The sequence below is a fragment of the Prionailurus viverrinus genome, chromosome B2 (assembly GCF_022837055.1).
Source record: "Prionailurus viverrinus isolate Anna chromosome B2, UM_Priviv_1.0, whole genome shotgun sequence".
NCBI classification, from domain to species: Eukaryota; Metazoa; Chordata; class Mammalia; order Carnivora; family Felidae; genus Prionailurus; species Prionailurus viverrinus.
In genome coordinates this window covers 35,251,738-35,273,925 of record NC_062565.1, presented here as the reverse complement: position 1 = coordinate 35,273,925, position 22,188 = coordinate 35,251,738, and the positions used below count along the sequence as shown (strand labels likewise).

At 51.4% G+C, this 22,188-nt stretch overlaps 1 protein-coding gene across 3 annotated transcripts; it reads right to left on the bottom strand.

The window, feature by feature from the left end:
* CDKN1A (cyclin dependent kinase inhibitor 1A) lies at positions 1-8,786 on the bottom strand. 3 transcript variants are annotated; one of them, XM_047859622.1, is made up of 3 exons: positions 8,698-8,786; positions 2,680-3,129; positions 1-1,576 (listed from the first exon to the last, which is right to left on the bottom strand). In XM_047859622.1, the coding sequence occupies exons 2-3, from the start codon at positions 3,122-3,124 to the stop codon at positions 1,527-1,529; spliced, it is 495 nt and encodes a 164-aa protein (XP_047715578.1). In that variant the 5' UTR covers positions 3,125-3,129; positions 8,698-8,786; the 3' UTR covers positions 1-1,526. The 3 variants fall into 3 exon arrangements, with proteins under 3 accessions (XP_047715578.1, XP_047715580.1, XP_047715579.1); XM_047859624.1 differs by having other exon boundaries at positions 8,631-8,783; XM_047859623.1 differs by lacking the exon at positions 8,698-8,786 and adding an exon at positions 8,566-8,666.
* Positions 8,787-22,188: the final 13,402 nt, after the last annotated feature.

Genomic DNA, 22,188 nt, shown 5'->3' with positions numbered 1-22,188 from the left:
TAAAATCACCAAGAAACATTTATTGAGCACCTGCTGTATACCCAGCACTGAGGAAGGGGCTATGAAGGGCACAGAGCAGTATAGGACTTGTTCCCTGCCCTTCAGAGGCTTACAGTCTAGGTGGAGACAGGAGGAGCCAGGAGAAAACAGTCCAGGCCAGCATGTTACAGGAACGTAAGATGTTTGGGGTCAGACCCACTAAGTGCTTCGATGCCTCCAGGGGCTCAATGCTCAGTGCTGGGAAAGACAATAACTCCCAACGCCCAGGGCCGCATTAGCCCACTTAGCATACCCTATCCACAGCCTCTACCTTACCATCTTAAAACATCTGACTCCTTGTTCAGCTGCTATCAAAGTGCAATGAAGTGGGGGAGGGTGGGGCAGTGGGGAAGGTCCTTGGAGGGGTTCCAGGGGCTGGTGTCACGCTCTTCCTCCTCGAAAACTCTGCTCCCCGAGACATACCCCTGACAGAGGGATCCCCGCTCGAGAAGGCCTGTCCAACCACCAGAACCTCTGCCCCAGAAGGTAAGAGGAGGAGGCGGCCACTGCTTGAGCTGCCTGAGGTAGAACTGGGGACCCCTACTTCTAGCATACCCCTTCCCTCCCAGGCCACTAAGCTGGGGGGACAGGCACCCCAGAGCTGCCACCTAGGGCCGAGAGGGTACTAGAGGGAAAGGGTATGGGGGAGGGGAGCGGAGCAGGGAGGGACTTGAAAGCCCAGCTGGAAAAGAGGGGCGTCTGGGGCTCCTAGGAAAGTGCAGGGGAGGCCAAACATTGAGACTGGCTTCCCTGTGGGTGGCAGAGGGGGTGAGAGGAGGTGGGGTGGTTTGCTACAGGACCCTACCTTCTCCCGGGCCTCACAGAGCAGGGCGGGGCATCAGGGGCCAGGAAAGTGCCACGTTCCCAGCCGTGTTCCAGGCTGTGCCCACTTCAAGGTCACACTGCCGGACCTCAGAGAAAGGGAGGGGCCTCCTCCAAAGTGTTGATGATGCCCCCACCCTGCTGGGCCCCCCCTTCAAAGTGCTATCTGTGTACTTCTCAAATGATAAAGAATCCGGGTTTGAGAATGCAGGAAAGGGGCAGAAATTTCATAACCCCCATGAGGTGGTGAGCTGAAGGAGCCAGGCCCCTCCAGGGAGCACCACCCAGAAGGTGAGGGTCACGCCAGCCCCACCTTACCTCTGGGAGAGCAGAAATGGGGAGCACAGGATGAAGACGTCTTAAATAATAGTTCGCATAATAAAAATACCTAGCGCTCTAATAAACCTATCATTCTGCTGTCTAATGGTTTTTTAAATAATTGGAAATGCCAAAGGCCGGGGGGGGGGGAGCGGGGGGAAGGGTGGTGGCAAGCAGGATATGTACATGAGGAGGAGTTTAAATTAAAACACAAATAATAATTAAGACGCACAAACTGAAGGACTAAAGGCAAAGGTGTAGAAGAGGCCTGTGGGGGCAGTGGGGGGGGGGGCGGGGGCGGGGCGGTGGGCCTCATTTGTAGGAGCTTGAGGCTTCCAGGGGGCAGATTAGGGCTTCCTCTTGGAGAAGATCAGCCGGCGTTTGGAGTGATAGAAATCTGGGAAGAGAGAACAGAAGTCAGCCAGGCCAGGAGGAAGAGGGCCCAACAGAGCCATCCATCCAAAACCCACAGCAAAGGGGGCAGGCCCTCCTCCCTAGGGCCAAAGGGACACATTGCCAAGTACAGGGTAAAACTCTGGCAACTCCCACTCCGTCTCCCACGGCACCGTTATACCAGGCATCCCACCACGCTTCCCAGACACGACTGATTATAACCAGACCAACATCCGTGGGCCTGCTCCAAGCCAAGCTGCCCACCACTACTGTGGTGGCCCTGTGTAGTTAAACGAACTAGAATCAAATAAAATGCAAAATTCGGTTCCTCAGTCACACCAGCCACATGTCAAATGCTCAATGGCTACATTGCGCCTAGTGGCACTGGACATTTGCATCACTGCACAGTTCTATTGAACCACACTGCTATAGGAATGCAATTAGAGAACCCATGAGAAGTGTTCTGCCCACGATGGGGCCATATACATGTGAGCCACTATCTTCAGTATTGTTAGTTCTGCACCAGCTGTAAATTTCCCGTGGGATTCTTGACTGCATCGCCCTGAACCTCGGTTTCCTCACATATAAAATGAAGTTGACCATTTGTGTAGTGCTCTGAGGACTCAATGGAAGTGTGTGTGTGTGTGTGTGTGTGTGTGTGTGATGGGGAAGGTGAGTTAGATCTGGATAGGGCAGCCGGGAAATTACTGTCATTAGTTTTCTCTCCACTGCAAATTCACTGTGGGACCATAGGCAAACCACCCTACCTCTCTGAGCCTTATTTCCACTCCTATAAAAGAGTGGCAACAATGTTATATGGAACAGGACTGCTTTAAGGACTAAATGAAACCTACCTTAGAAATTCACCTTAGCAAAGGGCCTGACATACAATAAATGTTCCCAGTAGATGTTAGTGAGTTGGTCATGGCTGTATACCTGCCATGGGACCTCAGGAAAGTTGCTCTGTCTCTCTGGGCTTGCTTTCCCTACGGCCTAATGAGCAAACTGGACCAGACAGGTCCCTTGCAGGACCAGACACGGTCCCTCCCACCACAGATTCTGAGAGTCTTGATTCCTTCTAGTGTCCTTCCCTGCGTCTATCCTCACCTGTCATGCTGGTCTGCCGCCGTTTTCGGCCCTGAGAGGTGCCAGGTGCACCCGGAGACGCCTCGGGCCGCTCAGGGGAGTGAGGCATGAGAGTGCAGGACAGGGACAGGTCCAGGTGGTCCTCCCGAGCTGTCCCCGGCAGCAGGGTAGACGAGGTGCTGGGCCGCTTGCCCCCTCCCAGGTCATCCCGGCCCCCCCGGGGCCCTGCAGGCAGGTAGAGCTTGGGCAGGCTCAGGCCCCACACACGCTCCCAGGCAAAGTCGCCCTCCAGCGGTGTCTCGGTGACAAAGTCGAAGTTCCATCGCTCCCGGGCCTCCTGCACGCAGCCTGCCATTAACGCGTCACAGTCTCGGCGCAGCTGCTCGCTGTCCACTGGGCCAAAGAGGCGGCGGCAGGCCTTGCTGCCATGTGGGATCTGGTGGGCATCCCTGGACGGCTCCGACATGGCACCTGCAGCCGAGACACAAGTAAGGCCCTGGTCACTCGGGAAATTGGTCGCTACCTTACCAGGCTGTGCTTGGCTCAGATGAAGTCTTCCTCCTAGAACATGGGGTCTCTCTGGCTCCTTCCAGCTGGTTTGCCACCATCGCCTTCCCACAGGCCGTCCCCAGTCCCCAACCAACAGCCACCGGGTGGGGGCAGAGCTGGGTTAACCTGGTACCCCAAGGTCACTGGAGGAGGGAGCAGCTGAAGGACAAACTTGTGTTGACAAAGACAAGTTTATTGCAATAGCAGGGATCAGAGTCCTGTTTACCGCCAGGCTTTATCAACTAAAATCAATTTGTTGTCCCCCCAAGGTGTCCCTCATGGGTGCGAATGCCCCAAGTACGTGTGAATTGCCAGAGTCCAGTAGTTTCCCAACCCCAGCCCTGGCCAAGAGGTCAGGTAGCAAATGAAAGGGCTGTGATCGTATAGCGGTTAGAACTCTGCATTGTGAAAGGACAGGCTGACAGCTTCTCCGGCCTCCTGAACCCCTTTACCCAGATGCCCATGTGGGATAACCCTGTTCTGAAACAAAAGTACCCTGGCCCCTGGGATAAAAAACACCTAGGATCCAGTCCTAGCTTTGTTGCCTGCTACCTAAGTTTTAAAGTCACTTAAAGGGGTGCCCGGGTGGCTCGGTCGGTTAGGTGTCTGACTCTCGGTTTCGGTTCAGGTCATGATCTTGCGGTTTTGTGAGTTTGAGCCCCACATCGGGCTCTGTGCTGGCAGTGAGGAGCCTGCTTTGGATGCTCTCTCTCCCTCTCTCTGCCCCTCCCCCACTCATGCTGTCTCTGTCTCTCTCAAAAATAAACTTTAAGTAAATAAATAAATAGTCACTGAAAAAAAAATTTTTTTAATTTAAAAATCGTAAAAAGGGGCACCTCGGTAGCTCAGTCTGTTAAGCATCCGACTTTAGCTCAGGTCATGACCTCGCAATTTGTGAACTCGAGCCTCGAGTCAGGCTCTGTGCTGACAGCTCAGAGCCTGGAACCTGCTTCGGATTCTGTATCTCCCTCTCTCTCTCTGCCCCTCCCCTGCACATGTTCTCTCTCTCTCTCTCTCTCTCTCTCTCTCTCTCTCTCTCAAAAATAAACAAACATTAACAAAAATTTTTTAATTAAACATTTTTTTTAATTGTAAAAATAAAATGTCACTTAATATCTCTGGGCCTCAGTTTTCTCATCTATAAAATGGAACTGTGGAAGCATCCTCAAGCAATAATAGGTCAGGGAGTCCCTTCAGGCAAGGCAGATGGAACAGAGTTGAGAGGCTGGCTCTTGTGGTTAAGAGTGTGGGCTCTGGAGCCAGACTGCCTGGGTTGGAATCTAGGCTCTGCTGGGTGACCCTAGACAAATGGCTTAACTTCTCTGGGCTCTATTTTTTTCTCATCTGTAAAATGGAGACAGTATTAGTGAATGTCTCAGAGGATAGATGTGAGGATTAACTGAGTTAATGTAGGTAACATGCTGGGAAAAGCACCTGGTAGACAGAAGTGCTTGGAAAACAGAAGTGTTATTATTTTGCTCTCTGTGTTCAGTTCTGGCTGAGCCTTCTCCACATCACTCCCGGGGCCACCACCTCCTTCAGACAGCAGCTGACAGGTGCTGTGTGCTGAGGGCCTTTCCCAAGGATGTCATCAAGCTGGAGGCCTGGGGGTGAGGAGGGGCTGGGCAGGGCAGGGCAGGACAATGATTGCTCCCAGGCTGAGCCACATCCTGCCAGGCACATCAGGTGATCTGGAGTCTAGACAGCCTGGAAGCCCCTGCCCCATGTTAGCTACATCCAAAGAACTCGTTTTGCAGGCAAGAAAAATTAGAGGTGGCCGGTCTACCCGGTTCCTCTCCTCCCACTTCAGAAGAGGGAAAACCAAGGTTGAGTTTGCTCATGACGAAGAGCTGGCACCCACCTGCCCTGCTCTGGCCTGACTCCAGGGCTGAGTGGCTGTGCAACCTTGGCAGGGACTGGGTTTTCCCGAGGACAAGTCCTGCTTTGCAGGCTCTGAGTGACCTCCTGGGGCAGGAAGACCTGGACCCCTGCCACACCTACCCCTCCCCACCCCACCTCTCAGAGCTGATGGGGAAGGAGAGGCACCAGGTGACCTCAGACCAAATTTAAAGACCAAGAGTTTGAAGAGATATGAGGCTTGCCCCCAAACCAGAAAACTGAAAAGGCCAAGAGCCACTGCCCCATAGAGGGGTTACCCAGTGCAGTACGTTTGCTCTCTCTCTCTCTCTCTCTCTCTCTCTTTTTAACAGAATAAGTAACAAAGGCTCAGAGAAATTAAGTAACTTGCCCAAGACCACACAACTCACAAGTGGCAGAGCCAGGATTTGAACCCAAGCCTGTTTGCCCTGCGTTCTGCGCTCTGGTGTTCATCCTTACTCTTCTAGTTTTGTATTATTAACTACAGTCCCAGCAGAATCATTTGGGGAACTTAAAAAAAAATTTTTTTTTTTAGGTTTGAGAAAGAAAGAGAGAGCACAAGTGAGGGAAGGGCAAAGAGAGAGGGAGACGCAGAATCCAGACACAGAATCCGAAGCAGGCTCCAGGCTTTGAGCTGTCAGCACAGACCGACGCGGGGCTGGAGCCCATCGACTGTGAGATCGTGACCTGACCCGAAGTTGGGCGCTTAACTGAGCCAACCAGGCACCCCACTTGGGGAGCTTTTTACAAATACAGATCCAGGGGCACCTGGGTGGCTCAGCCAGCTGAGCACTGCACTCTTGATTTTTGGCTCAGGTCATGATCTCACAGTCATGAGATGGATCCCCACTGGGGCCTCTGCGATGGGTATGGACCCTGCTTGAGATTCTCTCCCTCTGGCCCTCCCCCACTCACACTCTCTCTCAAGGAAAAAAAAAAAGAATAAAAAAAATACAGGGTTGTTTGGGTGGCTCGGTCAAAACAGCCACTGACTCTTGATTTTGGCTCAGGTCGTGATCCCAGGGTGGGGATAGAGCCCCTGCTTCAGGCTCTGCCCTTAGTGTGGAGCCTGCTTGGTTAGGATTCCCTCTTTACTCTGCCCCTCCCTTGCTTGCGCGCGCCCGCGCGCGCGCGCGCGCGCGCTCTCTCTCTCTCTCTCTCTAAAAAAACAAAACAACAACAAAAACAAAAAAAACCATATTGATAGGTCCCTCTCTTCCCAGATTAATTAACTCAAATTAAGGGGGATTTAAGCAGGTGTTTGGCAGTTCCCCAGATGGGCACTTTTGGGGTGCCATTCAAGAGGGGATACACAGGATGGACGAAATGGACATTCTGGGTCTCAGTGCCTCATTGGCACAAGGAGGAGGCGCCTGCCTAGGATTTCATCAGGACGCTGGGTATTCCCTGGCTTCCAGGAGCTGGGACCAGAATCCTTTCTCCTAACACCCCAGCCCATATGGCTCTCATAGGCTCCGCATCAAAATCTGATCTCACTACTATTATCGTAACTCCCAGCTCAGGGAAAGCTGAGAAACACAAACCCTTGTTTTACCAACAAGTAACTGAGAAGAGCTTCCTTTGTTGGCCTTCGTGCCTTAGATATCAACCAATTTTCATTCCGAAGTAAACAGTAAGGACTCATGACACACTGTTGAACCAATGGGGTACTGTTTTTAAGGGGCGTTGGCAGAAGCGGCGAGCGATCTCTGCGCAGGCGAAGCGAGCGGGAAGGAAAGGCGGGTGAAACCGCATTCCGCGGGAAGGCGTGTTTGCTATTCGCGCCGGGGCCGGAAGGGGGCGCTGGTCGCCAGGAAATCAGGCGCAGGGTCGGAGGTGCGTGGGCAGAGCCTTGGACAGCAGCAGGGAGTTGTGATGAGTCAGTTTCCTGCAAAGCTCTCCCCACCCGCCAAAACTTCGCTTCCACTCGGGCTGCGCGTCACCCTCTGGAGGTGGCGGGGGGTGGGGACTAGGAGGAGAACCAGGGGCCGCAAACACGTCACGCTGAGCCAGCCAGGCTTCCGAAAGCCCCGCCACTGTTGGGAAACCGCGCGCTCCTCTGTGACACACACACACACACACACACACACACACACACACAGCACGCACAGGCGCGCAGAGGTTTGGGCCCTCCACCTTATCTCCACGCCCAAAGCACGGGATGAGTCAGATCCCTGGAAAATAAAAATAGACGAAAGCAAGGAAAACAAAACCGCTCGAAAGTCCTCCTCGAAACGCGACGTGGAGGGAGGGGAGGGGGGAGCTGCCTTGGCGCCCTAAAGTGCCAAACCCTAGTAAATCCAAGATTCTTGTCCGAACTAGAAGGGCACCAGGGTCCCCAGAGGGCCCCCGACAGGACGGATGCACTGTGGCCCGCGCAGGGTGGCGGCGTTCGAAGGACGACTCGTCGTCCCCCGGCTCCGCTCAGACCTGTCGCCCTTGGAGAGGGCAGTTTGGTGGGGGGGCGCCGGGAGCCCCTGGATGTTGCTGACAGAGTGCCGGAGCAGCGTCGCGCCCCCCCCCCCGAAGTCCCACCCTCCGATTGTGACCCCTCCCCGTCTCCCCCTTCCCGGACGAGGGCTGCACGCCCCGCCGCCCCGCTGCGCAGGGCTGCGCTCCCTCCGCGAAGTCCGGCACCCCGAGTCGCGGGCAAGCTGGGCCGGGGTTCGGCGGGCGCGATGGAACAGAGGTGTGTCCGACTCCTGCTCTTCTCAAACCGACTGGCTGGCGTGGGCCCACCCCGCGCGGGGCCACCGCTCCGCGTCCTCGAGGGCGCGCTGCGAGGCGGGGACCGCACAACCAGTCCTGGACATCCTGGCGTTCCCGGCTTCCCTGAGAACACTTCGTGCCAGCCAAATAGGTCACTGTGCTGATGGAGGGGGAGTGGGGGGTCAGAGACCGCCGAGGGCCGGGAAGCTGACTTCTGGGGCGCCACTGTCCCCCACCAGCCCGGGCGGGGCTCTGACCTCACCCGGTTCGTTTCCCGGGGTCTCCTTGTCACCATGAGTCACCTCCTCGATTGCCCTGAAGGGACGTGTACCAACACGTTCCCAAGGACCAGGGACACAGCCCGCGCTGACCTCAGCGCCCAGCGGTGGCGGACACGGAGGCGTCGGGAACCTAGACCTCGGGGCGGGGAGACGGCACCTAGTGGATCCGGGAGCTGCCCCGGAGCGGATCGCTGATGAACCTGCTCGGCTCCGCGTTCCCCGCCCCTCCCGGAGCTTGGCGCTCAGGGGCTCCAGCCGCTCGCCGCTAGCGCTAACGGCGCCAGGGGTCCGCGGCGCCCGGGTGCCCGCCTCTCCTCCACCCTGCTTTGTTTCAAGGGGACGGGAGCGCGGCAGGGATCGATCCCTCCAACTCCTGCCCTCCCTCCGCCCGGAGTCTCCGCCAAACTCGGCCTCCGTCACACGGGCACTTACGGAGACACCCGTGGGAGCAAACCCCAGACCCGCGCACCGACCCACTCACGCCATTCACCTGTGAAGACAGCACACACACACACACACCCGCGAGGACACACTCGCGGACGCGAACGGACGCACCGGCAGACACTTCTCGGCTCAGAGCTGCCGCTCCAGGGTCGGCTCCTGCCTGCCACGACTCCCTCACCTCTTCTGAGGGTCTCGGTGGCTCCGTGAATCCGCGCCCGGCTCCGGGTCTCCAGGTCACAGACTGGAGCAGTGGCTCACACCTCTGCTGGCACCGCCCGGCGCTGCTCTTATAAAGGATGGCTTCGGAGGCGGGACCCGCTGCTCCGCCCGCTGAAGGCCTGGGACCGCCCTTCCAGGGCCGCGGGACGCTCGTAGCTCCCAGCCGCGCTCTAGAACCTCAGAACTCAGATGCCAATGTTATCAGCTGCTGGAGGGCGTTTCCCTCCCCCCCCCCATCCCCCGCGCCTGGGCGTGTGTGCTCTACCCAGTTGGTGGGGAAACTGAGCTACAAATCTGGGCGGTTTTCATTGGGGTGTGAGTTGGCACTCCCCAGGAAGGGATGGCATTCCTAGCCTAAGCCCTCTTTCTGGCCCCGAAAAGAGCATGAGGGGTGACCATTAATAAATAAAACTCCATAAATAATAAAAAAGATGTCCCTCACTTTGGAATTCCCAGAAAAGCCCACTATAGCATCACTATTCCTAGGCTCTCTCCCTAGACCACCTCTCCCAAGGCACCGCCTGAAACACCCAGACCCCTCAGCAAAACATCTGGGAGGCCAGAAAGGGATCCAGTCCCTTTTATTGCACCGATGAGGAAATCAAGGCCCATAGAACTAAAGGTAACTGAGGTTCAGAGGAGTTCAGTGATCTGACTCAGGTCACACAGCAAGCACATAAACAGCTGCGGTTGGAGCACGAGCCCGTTTTCTTCTTAGTGTTTATTTATTTCGGAGAGAGAGCACGCACAAGCAGGGGAAGGGCAGAGAGAAAGGGGGACAGAGGATATGAAGTGGGCTCTGCGCGGACAGCAGCAGGCCAGATGTGGGACTCAAACCTGAGATCATGACCTGAGATGAAGTCAGATGCTTCAGCAACCGAACTACCCAGGCATCCCTAGGGCATAGGCCTATTGCCTCCCACCCAGAGCCCTCTGCCCCTTGCCCTCTCTTACACAGTGGCTCTAGAAAGAGGGAAACACCCAGCACCCTTCATTTTCAGGTGACATTGATGAAAGACAATTCTGGAAATAGCCACTAGTGCTTCTCCCAGATACAGAAGCAAGTGAGGTGCCCACTTCCTCCCACCCGGTTCCCACCCCCAGCCCCTCTTGCACTCCATTGTTGCCTCCTTTAACCTAAAACATTTGCAGTTTTAGCTTTTAAAAAATTGCGGAGAACAGGGGCGCCTGAGTGGCCCAGTCAGTTAAGGGCCCTACTTGGGCTCAGGTCATGATCTCACAGCTGGTGAGTTCGAGCCCTGCGTGGGACTCTGTGCTGACAGCGCAGAGCCTGGAGCCTGCTTTGGATTCTGTGTCTCCCTCTCTCTCTGACCCTCTCCCACTCATACTCTGTCTCTCCGTCAAGAATAAATAAACACTGGGGCGCCTGGGTGGCTCAGTCGGTTGGGCGACCGACTTCGGCTCAGGTCATGATCTCACAGTCCGTGAGTTCGAGCTCCGCATCGGGCTCTGTGCTGACAGCTCGGAGCCGGGAGCCTGTTTCAGATTCTGTGTCTCCCTCTCTCTCTGACCCTCCCCCGTTCATGCTCTGTCTCTCTCTGTCTCAAAAATAAATAAACGTCAAATAAAAAAAAATTAAAAAAAAAAAAAGAATAAACATTTTAAAAAATTGTTTTTAATTGCAGAGAACAGAGGTACCTGGCTGGCTCAGTTAGTAGAGCATGTGACTCTTGATTTGGGAGTCTGAGTTCTAGTCCTATGTTGGGCATAGAGCTTACTTCAAAAAAATAAACTGAAATAGTAAAATAAAATAAATGTTTAAATCTTTAAAAAAAAATTGCAGAGAACAGAATGTTAATTTGGACAGAAATCCCACTAAAAATTAGAACTCAGGCTTAGAACAGCTACAATTACTGACATCTAGGACTCCTCAGTGTCTAGAAATCTCTGTCCAGACATGCCCAGTTTTCTTCCTCTAATGCAGCTGACCTCAGGGAGGACAGGTCTTCTCTACTGCTGGCATAGGAGCCCAGTTAGGAGTGGGAGGGCACAGAACAGACTCTCTTGCCTACCTGATCTTGGATTTGGGCCAGGACTGCAGATGGACCTCAGGAGGGCCTCGAAAAGGCCAAGACCCCAGGACCAGTCCCCTCCTCCCTTTCTCCATGCAGCCCCCACCCCCAACATATACATACCAAAGACTGCTTGTCAAATGTCCAGAAGAGGACAGGCATATCCTCCTACTGCCTTGACTCCCCTTGGCTTTCAGGCATTTCAAATAGACTTGACATTGTCTGTCTGTTTACTTTGGGGAAAAAAAAGTTAATGAAGGCCTGTATTGAATTATTTAAAGTTTTGTGATACTGAACTTCACAAGATGATTCTTTTTGTTGTTGTTGTTGGGAAGTGAGTTCTGTTTTTTTTTTTTTTCTATAACTTTTAGCTCACCACCACCACAACAGAATTCAACAAGTATTAAGCACCTACTAAGTGTCTAATACTGTTCAGTACTCAAAAAAAAAAAAAAAAAAGAATCTCCAACCATACACTTGAGTGTGTAGCCAGGTGTGCCCTTAAAGGACTTCTGCCCTGAAGAGGCAGGTTGTTGGAAGTCACATGCAAGATCTGATGCAAAAAATGCACACACACACACACACACACACACACACACCCCAGATCCCAGGCCAATCCCAAGAGATCTGCTGCAAAGCACATATTGCTGTTCAGAGAAATTCAGACCAAGGTCTCCTTGAGGTCTTGGGGGGTCTCCTGTATCCTACCACCCCCCTCTCTTTGCCCCAAAGCAGGCAGCTCAAAGGATAAACAGCCGCGAGTCAGTGCTCAACATGTTGGGACATGTTCCTGAGGGCCGGAAGGCCAGTCAGGGCTACAGCCTGCTGCCTGGGCATGCTCCCCAGGAAGGAGGCAGCTTAGGGATGGAGAGAGGATCAGCCTGGGAGACAAGAAATTTCAGATAGGCTCCCACCAGGAAGGAGGTGATGACAGAAAGGAAAGGTGGAAAGCCCAAGCCTGAAGAAGGAGGATATAAGTAGCTACAGGAGCTGCTCAGGAAGGGAGAGGAAGTACGAGGAACTATGTCACCATTTCTCAGAAAATGTCTGGGGAGTCCCAAACAGGGGCACTTGGCTTTCAGAGGAATTCACCTCCACACAGGCTCCCAAGAAGCGAGACCCCCCCCCCAAAAAAAAGACAGAACAGAAATATTATTGCACCACTGAGAAGAGCAGAAGTCCTTCTTCTTTGCTTCTTCTTCTTCTTTTTTTTTTTAAGGAAGAATGAGTTTGGGAGTCTTGTCCCTGACTTGCTGGGGGCTTTACCCAGCCAATACGAAAGATTAGGACTACTAAACAGCAAGACAGAGAAAAAAGTCTGTGACAGAATATGTGCCACACAAACACTTCCAGACTCCTTAAGCTGACAATCGCACCTTCCCAGAGTCTGAAATTTCACCGTTAGAAATTCATTTCTTTGGCATTAGCTCATTCCGTTCTTTATTAAATAAATTCACATAGGCAAAGTGCTTAGCATAGTGCCTAGCTCAGAAATCACTCTGTGAATATTAGTTAATATTGTTGCTATAGAAGCGCCTCTAGGAAGGGGGTTTTCATCCCTGATTAAGCAATCACTTACTTAATCACTTACTTAGTGGGTACCTTAGATAGGTTTCCTAGAAAACACACCTGAAGTGGAGATACTCTTTTCTAAGTTTATGTATTTAAAGCGAGCTCAAGTGGGGGAGGGGCAGAGAGAGAGAGACAGAGAGACAGAGAGAATCTCAAGCAGGCTCTGCACTGTCAGCACAGAGCCCAAGACAGGGCTTGAACTCATGAACCGTGAGACCATAACCCAAGCCAGTCAGACACTTAACCCACTGAGCCACCCAGGTGCCCTGAAGTGGAGATACTCTTGAACGAGGTTTCTTGGGGAGTGCATTCACAATCAACACCTGTGGGGGTGGAGGGGGGGTTCAAAAGGAACAGGATCTAGCAGAGAGATGAGTTGGACTATAACGGAGACTGGAGACTCCAGACAGGCCCTAGCTGATCCCACAGGGAGCTCTGGAGCTGGGATGCCCTGCTGAGCTCCCTGAATTAAAGTAAGGGAGCTAGACCTTTATATTCCTGCTTTGACCAGTCATTTGAATGTGTCTGCCCCTGGAGTAGGGAGGGGGTGCATGACCTTGGACAAGAGAGCTCCCTTATATGGGGCCGATTCCTGAAGAAAGACTCATCAGCAACCCATGCTCCCAACAGCCAGTAGGGAGAATGTGTGCCTGGGTCCTGCAGAGGGTTCTGGGGGGTACAGCACAGGTGAAAGGGCTGATGAGATCATTCAGGGACTAGAAGGTGGCGAGGAAACCCTGCGAACACAGGCAGCTGAGGAATGAAGGGCTCTCTGTACCTTGCACGTATTGTTCGCTGTTCCTAGAATGAGTTTTCCTGACCAACCTACCCCACCCACCTCCACTTCTTTCGCTACCTGTTGAACTCCTACTGATCCTGCATGACCCAACCCTCATGACCCTTCTGAAGGAGGCCTTCACAGGGCTTCCTCTGGCTCCCAGAACTGGTGAGCAATCCATTTCCCTGTGCCTTGCTGGCTTGCTTGGTTTGTGGGCCTAGTGCATTGCCTGAGCTGGCAACCTGGAGGGGATGAGCCCATATTTTATTCATCTTTGTACTTTGAGGTCTAGCGGCCTCAGCCAGGGCTCATGGAATATTTATGAAAGGGCCATTTTTGGCCTGCCCTCTGAGATTAGGCTTCAGTGTCACTGCTTCTGAGTCCCTTCTTCTATTTATTCATTCATCTATTCACTCATCCATTCATTTATAGATATATAAAATTAACACTCATTGCTCAACCCGAGAACCAGAACATTACAAATCACTGACACCTTCCTGTGAGTTCCTCCCTTATCCTGCAGTAAACACGATCTTGAATTTTATGTTGAGCTTTCCTTTGTTTTCAGTAGTTTCATCCCATGTGGCCAAGACCTTAACGCTCACCCACTTTTCTACGCGTTCCCAGCCCCTCCTTGTACTTACACAGGGTCACGTGACTAGTGCTGGCCAATGACATGTGAGCAGAAATGGCATTTGCCTCTTCAGGGCTGAAGCCAAGTGAAACTCTCCAGGCTTTTCTGCCTCCCATGGCTGTGGCAAACGTGGGGGTTCGTGTCCCAGATGCTGCCCCCTCAACATGGTGGAGCTTCCATCAGCCTGGGTTCCTGGCAGATTGTGTGGAACAGAGAGTACCCCACCGCTTTGTGTGGGATCTGTGAGAAAGCAGTAACCCTTTATTGTGTAAAGTCACTGAGATGTGGGGATTATTTGTTCCTGCACCATAACCTACCTAAGATTTATCTGCGGGGCCGTGGGTGGTTGCCATCGGTGGAAGGCCGTGGCACCCAATGAACTACACCTCTGGTTGTTCACACTCTCTCGTAGTTTCTTCCCCTTAAATCTGTCTAGGTTGTAACTCTTTGGGCTGATAGAATGGGACAGAAATAAGCTGGTACCCGCTCCAGGTTTAAGCCTTAAGAAGGTCTAGCATCTTTCTGGGGCAGCTGGGTGCCTCAGTCGGTTAAGCATTCAACTCTCGATTTCAGCTCGGGTCATGATCTAGAAGTTCGTGAGTTCAAGTCCCGTGTAGGGCTCTGTGCTGACAGCTCAGAGCCCGAAGCCTGCCTCGGATTCTGTGTCTCCCTCTCTCTCTGCCCCTCCCCCACTCACGCTTTGTCTCTCTCTCTCAAAAATAAATAAACATTAAAAAGAAAAGGAAAGAAAGAAAGTCTAGCAACTTTCTGCTTTGGCATTCTTGGGGGCCTTGAAACATGTGTGAGACTTTGGTTACTCTGAGACCACCATGCTGTGAGAAATCATGTGGAGAGGCCACATGCAAGATAACTGAACCCTTCCCCGACACACACCAAATGGCCCCAGCTGACCTCCTAGCTCATGGCCAGCATTAATGTGCCAGCCATGTGAGCAGCACCATCTTGAAAGTTGATTTCCCAGGCGAGCCTTCCCAGTCGAAGCCACATGGAGTAGAGACAAGCCATCCCCAATGTGCACCTGCCTGAATTACGGAATTGTGAGCAAATGAAGATTGTGCTTGTCACCATGTTCTAACATGGTTTCTTGTTAATTTAAACAGGGCTCAATCATTGTCACTGTTATTTAACATCCAGTGGTCCCCATCTCCTGTCAGGGAGCACTTGGGTTATTTCCAATATTGTGTTATTCTATTCCGACTATTCTTATCCAATTCTCTAGGGCACACATGCCAGAATGTGTCTTGGATATACACCTGGGAGTAGAACTGCCCACCGTCTTCCTGTCAGGAAAAGTGATTGAGAAACACCACACCCAGTGTCTGGGCCCATCTATCTCTTTCAGGATTATTGGAGCAAGCGTAAAGCACTGAACGAATATTAGGGATCATCATTGTTTGCATTTTTGTGGAGGAACAAACAGGAATCCAAAACAATGAAGCAGTAATGTTGGAATTACAGATATCAGACACCTGAGAGCAGACATTTGGTGGCAAAGGAAACTACCCACAGACACTGGGTTCACTGGCCTTCAAAGCTCCAAGACACCCTTCTCCCAGCCCCATTAGCTTAGAACAGCCTTCTGGATGATCCCCCAAAGAGTAGGAATTATGTGATCTTTCACTGTTTTCTTCTCTCATATTATCTTTAAGTACCTCCCAAAGAATAGCCCCAGCCTACACATCAAAGTCCTGAGGGTGTTGGGTTTGGATCTTTTGATTGCACAGAAGTGTGGAGTCTTAGGAAGTGAATTTCAGATTTATTATCTCACCCCTCATGATCTTTTCCTCCCTGCCTCCCCATCCATGACAGGTGCTGTGTGTGTGTGCACGTGTGTGTGTGTGTGTGTTTTAAGTAGACTCTACACCCAACATGGAGCCTGAACTCCCGACCCAGAGATCAAGAGTCACCTGCTCTACCGGCTGAGCCAGCCAGGCACCCCCACGACAAGTGTTTTAGACTCATATTACAGATGGGGAAATGGAGGCCCCAGGAGGCACTGACTTTGGCTGAGGTGACACAGGCAGAGAGTCTGGGCAGACCCAGGCCTCTGGCTGTGGCCCCACCCTCCCATCAGCTGCTTGTCCTTGTCTTTGCTTCCCTAGGATGGCTCTGAGCGTCACCCATGGTCATAATACCGCCAGGGCCATTGCCGAATGCCAACAGCTGCAACCACCAAGCCCCAAATGCTGGTGGCCCCAATCTCAGAGCGAGCGGGGGAGACAATATCTCCCGTTCCGCACATTCAGTTTGCTGTAAGGAATAATTGAACGGTTGTCCACGTCTCCTTTTGGGTACATGTAAGCAGCTCAAGGCAGGACTTAGGAAGAAAAGTGGGGGGTGCGTGTGCGGATGCTACTACCCCCTGTAACAAATAAACTCTCCAACTGAGTTTCAAGACAACCCAAAGAAGTGTATTTCTCACACACGTATGAATACAACTAAGGTGTTATGGCTGGCGAGTAGCTGACCTCCACGTGGTGATTCAGGGATGCAGGTTCTTTCCACCCTGTAGTTCCCCATCCCCTAGGACATCAGGGTCTCTGCTTCCAGCAGGCCTATGCCTTTCTTCACATCTGGCTCAGAAGTCACGTGTATCATTTTCCACCCCCATTTCATTGATAAGAACTTGTCATGCGTCCCCACCTAAATGCAAGGGTCAATGTAGTCCCTGGATAGGGGCACAGATTTGTGATGAGCTGCTAGTCATCTGTGCCACAGCAGGAGAGAGAGGCAAATGAAAGCCTCTCCCTGCCTTCTACCCCCGCCCCCCACCTTCCTATAAGAGAGTCTTTTCCTTTTTTTTTTTTTATGAGAGTCTTTTTTTTTTTTTAATGTTTATTCATTTCTGAGAGAGAGAGAGAGAGAGAGAGAGAGAGAGAGAGAGAGCACAAACGGGGGAGGAGCAGAGACAGAGACAGACACACACACAGAATCCGAAGCAGGCTCCAGGCTCTGAGCTGTCAGCACAGAGCCCCACATGGGGCTCGAACTCACAAACCGTGAGATCATGACCTGAGCCGAAGTCAGAAGCTTAACCGACTGAGCCACCCAGGCGCCCCAAGAGAGTCTTTTCCTGCTGAGTTTCTGGACCTTGCCACAAGAAGAACAGTGCCACCTCTGAGCCGCGTGAACTTAGACCTCAATATCTTCATCTATAAGATGGGTACTTTCATATCCACGGTCTTGCAACCTCCCTGAGAGGATGGAAAAACATGAAATAGGCCTGATACCCCTCAGTTCCCAAAGGAGGAAACCAGCACACAAAGAGACAGTGTGACTTGTCTAAAGTCACACAGCGGGATCCAATTTCCTCTCTCTGGTACACAGGTTTGTTTTGTTTTGTTTTGTTTTTACTAGTCAACATCAAAGTCTGCTGAGAACACTGAAATGCATGGAAAACCCCTTACTCAGCAAATCCATCTGAAAACTGCCTGGGGGCCTTGGAGGATTGTTAAGAAAGGGCCTTTTATTGCCTGAAATGCAGGTACAGAGACCCTGACAGGTTCTTGATGGGGTTTGTGGGAGCCAGCCTGGCTGGTGGGGTGGGGGGTGAGGCTTCAGGGAGGGCCCCATCCTCTATCACCATGTAGAGGCCTGAACTCTCTCCATCAGACCTCGCTCCCTCTAGTTCACTGCCTCTCCACAGAGTGGGAGGAAAGGAAAACCCCTTTGGAAAAATGTTCAGATCCTGCAAACATATGGGCTCTCTCTGGAAGAAGACACAAGAAATAATGACTGCGTCACCCACGTCCGGGGCACCGAGCACCATCCAACTGCGTGGACAGTGCCCCCTGGAGTTGTGCTGTGTACAGCCTGCTTGGCCCGGGGTACGAGGTAGGCTTATTCCTCATAATGTATCTTTGTAATCATTAATATCATTTTGTTTATTTTTTTTAACGTTTATTTATTTTTGGGACAGAGAAAGACAGAGCATGAACAGGGGAGGGGCAGAGAGAGAGGGAGACACAGAATCGGAAACAGGCTTCAGGCTCTGAGCCATCGGCCCAGAGCCCGACGCGGGGCTCGAACTCACGGACCGCGAGATCGTGACCTGGCTGAAGTCGGACGCTTAACCGACTGCGCCACCCAGGCACCCCTCATTTTGTTTTTTTTAATGTTTAGTTATTTATTTTGAGAGAGAGAGAGAGAGAGAGAGAGAATCCCAAGTGGGCTCCACACTCAATGCAGAACCCAACGTGGGAATCAATGTCACGAATCATGAGATCATGATCTGAGCCAAAATCAAGAGTTGGACACTTAATCGACTGAGCCACCCAGGCACCCCTCATTTTATTTTTTTATGTTTATTTACTTAGTTTTGAGAGAGAGAGAGAGAATGTGGGAGCTAGGTGGGGGCAGAGAGAGGGAGAGAGAGAATTCCAAGCAGGCTCTGTGCTGTCAGCACGATTTCTGGCCCTCTCCAAACCTACTGAATGAAAATTGGGTGAGGGTCAGCCAGCTACACAAGTTCACGGGTCATTTGAAAAATCTCCCGGGTGCCTGAGACATCCACATCCTCCACCTTCACAGCTTTGGGGACCCTGAAGCAGTTAGTCTATCCAGGCTCAGGACCCCTTCCTCAGCTCAAGAAGTTCTCAGCAGATCCTTCTACCCTGGTGAGAACGAGAGAAGTAGGGATGGGGGTGCAGGAGGGGTGCTCGAGGCTGAGTGAGCAGAAGGCTGGCTTTTCCTCCTGGGCAGTCGGCACCCCCCACCCTGCAGCCCTGAAGCCCCCCCTCCCCCCCCCCTTCCCCCCCCCCCCCGCCCGCCCCCCCGCGGAACGCCAAGTCAGCCTCTCTGGAGGCACAGCTCAGGCTTGGCCTTGCCCGGGCTAGTCTTTGTTACATCATCCTCTGGCCTTGCGGGTGCTAGGGGAGCCAGCCGCCCACTCACCGCTGGATACAACCAGCTAATTATATCACCCAGAGACCCAGGGCGGGAGCGTGTGGGCATTTTTCAGCTGACCCAGCCTGTTTCCACTTGCTCTGCATGATCGTTCTTGATTTTTCAAAATAATAATAACCACTACCAGCCAGGAAAAAAAAAAAAAATCGCCCGGGGCTGTGGAGCAGGCCGCTGGAGCAGGAGCCCCGGGCCACCTGCTGCTCCAGAGAGACCTACTCAGCATTCTTGGTTTACAAAATGAAAAGCAAGTCTCCGGACTCCCAAATCAGGGCTCCGTAGGCGAAGTGGCTCTCAGGACAGGATACGCTGGAATCAGCAGAATCAAAAAGACAAATATTGTTTCGAGGGCATCAACAACAGTAGCACAGTAATGTAGTTTTTCCAAATCTTTCAAGTTCCATTTATAGTTTAGTCAAAAGTGCAGGGAGTTCTGCTTCTCCATAATTTCCTGTATTTATTTATTTATTTTTTTTTTGAGGAGACAATGCACTCACGTGTTTCGTAGTCAAAAGATGCAAAAGAAAATGCAGTGAAAATGTTCTATCCTATCCCTGCCCTCCAGCCACCCATTTCCTTCCCAGAGGCTGTGGCTGGTTGCTGCGTCTCCTGCCAGAGGTAGACCCGTGAACATCCAGGTCCCCAGTCCTTCCTCCAAACCCCAGGGGACAGACTGGTTTCAGAATCTAGAACTTTTCAGATTTCAGACATGTAATAAGGTGCAAATGCACGTACTCAGTAACACCCCCCACCCGATTAGGTTGTGTATTAGGATGACTCACCTTTGGGGTTTCCGTACCGTCAGCTCCGTGCCCAGGGAACCCTGTCGGTCCCAGCCAAACAGGATGATTGGTCACCCGAGGTCTGGGGTATAAGATATTCACACTAATAGGGGTAAGTAACACTGCAAAATGTCTTCACATCCTTTTAGCTCTGGTATTGCTACCGTACAAATTTGACACAAACCAAAGATTGTGTATATATATGAATATATAGATATTCATATATTCCCATCACCTGGCCCCATGGAAGCACAGTGTAGGGCACGTTGCTTTTTTCCACTCAATTTGTCCGACAGCTGTTCCACGTCGGTACAAGGAGCCCCATTCCCTTTGCCATTGCATGGCACTCCATCATGTGGACAAACATTTTGGCCGCCCCTAGTCTTTCATTATTACAAACACACATGGTTTTAGATGTAGCTGCCTGCATGGCAGGTAGCAAAGGAAGAATTGATCTTCATTTCTAATGCTTATTTGTGACTGAAAGTTTAAGTCCAAGCCTGATCAAGAGCCCGGCAAGGGGCGCTTGGGTGCCTCACAGTCAGTTAAGCAACCAACTCTTGATTTCAGCTCAGGTCATGATCTCACGATTTGTGAGTTCGAGCCCCACGATGGGCTCTGTACTGACAGCGGAGAGCCTTCTTGGGATTCTCTCTCTGTCCCTCTGTGTCTGCCCCTCCCCTGCATGCTCTCTCTCTCTCTGTCTCTCAAAATAAATAAGTAAACTTAAAAAAAAAAAAAAGAGGCAAGATACAAGAAGTCCTGCTGACCTCTCCCAGACCTCCTGCACCTGTCCAAGCATTTAACATCATGAAAAGGCATCAAGAATGATTTTTTTTTCCAAGTAAGAAAGCCACATGCTGTACTAGGGTTCTCTAGAGAGACAGAACCAAATTTTATATACACACTAAATATATATACAGGTATCCCTCGCTTTGCAAAAGTTTGCATTACCACACTCTGTTTTTATGCAAGACTACGTTTGTACCTGGTTTTGCTAACCAAAAGAAATCTGAAGAGGACTGTCACTTTTACAAAAAAAAAGGGGGGGTTGCTGAGAGTGAAAATAGCATTCAGTGTTTGTTCTGCACCCAGCTGTCGTAGACACAGCGCACTGGGGCAGGGAGAGTGGCGCCACCAACTGTAGCTCCCGCCCCCGGGACTGCCTTCAGCATCTCAGCACCAAGCGGCCACAGCTTTGAACTGTGTCTGTGAACATCCGTGCTTTATCTCAATTTATTTCATGCATCCATTAGCAAGATGTGTCCTAACAGATCTGAAAAGCCTAAGAGAAGTTTATTTCGGGTCTGAGAACACTCAAAAAAATTCCATGGAAGTTGACAGCAATTGCTTCTTCGCTTTCACCGTATGGGCTCACGAAAGTTTTTGTAGAACACTCTACTTTCTGTGTATGTATCCAGAGACAGACAGACAAATAGGTTTACTGTGAGGTACTGGGGTTTGTGCTTTTGGGGGAGGGCTGTTATGTCCCTCATGTAGGGGCAGGGTGGCAATTTCAGCAAGACTTGATGTTGCGATCTTGGGAGACCCTCCAGAGGCAGAATTCCTTTGTTTCTTAGAGTGCGGGTGGGAGCCTTGGTGGTCTTTTCTTGTAGGCCTTCAGCTGACTGGATGAGGCCCAACCACATTAAGGAGGGTAATTACCTCAATAGACTCAAAGTCTATTGATTTAAATGTTAATCACATCTAAAAGATACCCTCTCAGCGGAGCCCCTGGATGGCTCAGTGGGTTAAAGCGATTGAGTTCGGCTCAGGTCATGATCACTCAGTTTGTGAGTTTGAGCCCTGCACTGGGCTCTGTGATGACAGACAGCTCAGAGCCTGGAGCCTGCTTCCTATTCTTTGTCTCCCCTCTCTCTGCCCCTCCCCTGCTCTCTCTCTCAAAAATAAATAAACGGGGGCGCCTGGGTGGCGCAGTCGGTTAAGCGTCCGACTTCAGCCAGGTCACGATCTCGCGGTCCGGGAGTTCGAGCCCCGCGTCGGGCTCTGGGCTGATGGCTCAGAGCCTGGAGCCTGTTTCCGATTCTGTGTCTCCCTCTCTCTCTGCCCCTCCCCCGTTCATGCTCTGTCTCTCTGTCCCAAAAATAAATAAACATTGAAAAAAAAAAAAACAGAAAAAACTTCCAGTACTTTCCTTATAAAAAATAAATAAATAAATAAATAAATAAATAAATAAATAAATAAACGTTAAAACAAAAAAAAGATACCTTCTCAGCAACAGCTAGACTGGTGTTTGACCAAACAACTGGGTACTAAGTTAATACAAAATTAATCATCATACCTATTTAATGCTGGGGTATTTAATACTTCAGCTTTGAGCGTTTGTCAGGGACGGGATGTGAAAGTCCCCACCTTTCCAGAATTAACAGTCACAGAGGAGATAAAGCTGGGACACATAAAATAATCACAAAGAGTATGAAGCAGCTACTATGGGATAAACGGCAAGGTTCTGAGCATGGCCTGAAAAAGTCCCCTCAAGTATAGTCCAGAAATCCAGAGATACACTGGAGTTCATGCCTAACACTGGGACGAGCCAGCTTCCCCTCTTGATTTTGCCCATTTTTAAATAAAAACATAAATCTTTAATAAAGAACAGCAGAGGGGCTCCTGGGTGGCTCAGTCGTTAAGCATATGACTTCAGATCAGGTCATAATCTCATGGTTTGTGAGCCGGGACCCAGTGTGGGGCTCTGCGCTGACAGTGCGGA

Bases quoted from the DNA above. Each gene is read 5' to 3' on its own strand.
- CDKN1A (XM_047859622.1), bottom strand. From the start codon at position 3,124: ATGTCGGAGCCGTCCAGGGATGCCCACCAGATCCCACATGGCAGCAAG. The intron at 1,577-2,679 runs GTGAGGATAGAC...CTCTCTTCCCAG, and splicing joins GCGGCAGACCAGCATGACAG to ATTTCTATCACTCCAAACGC.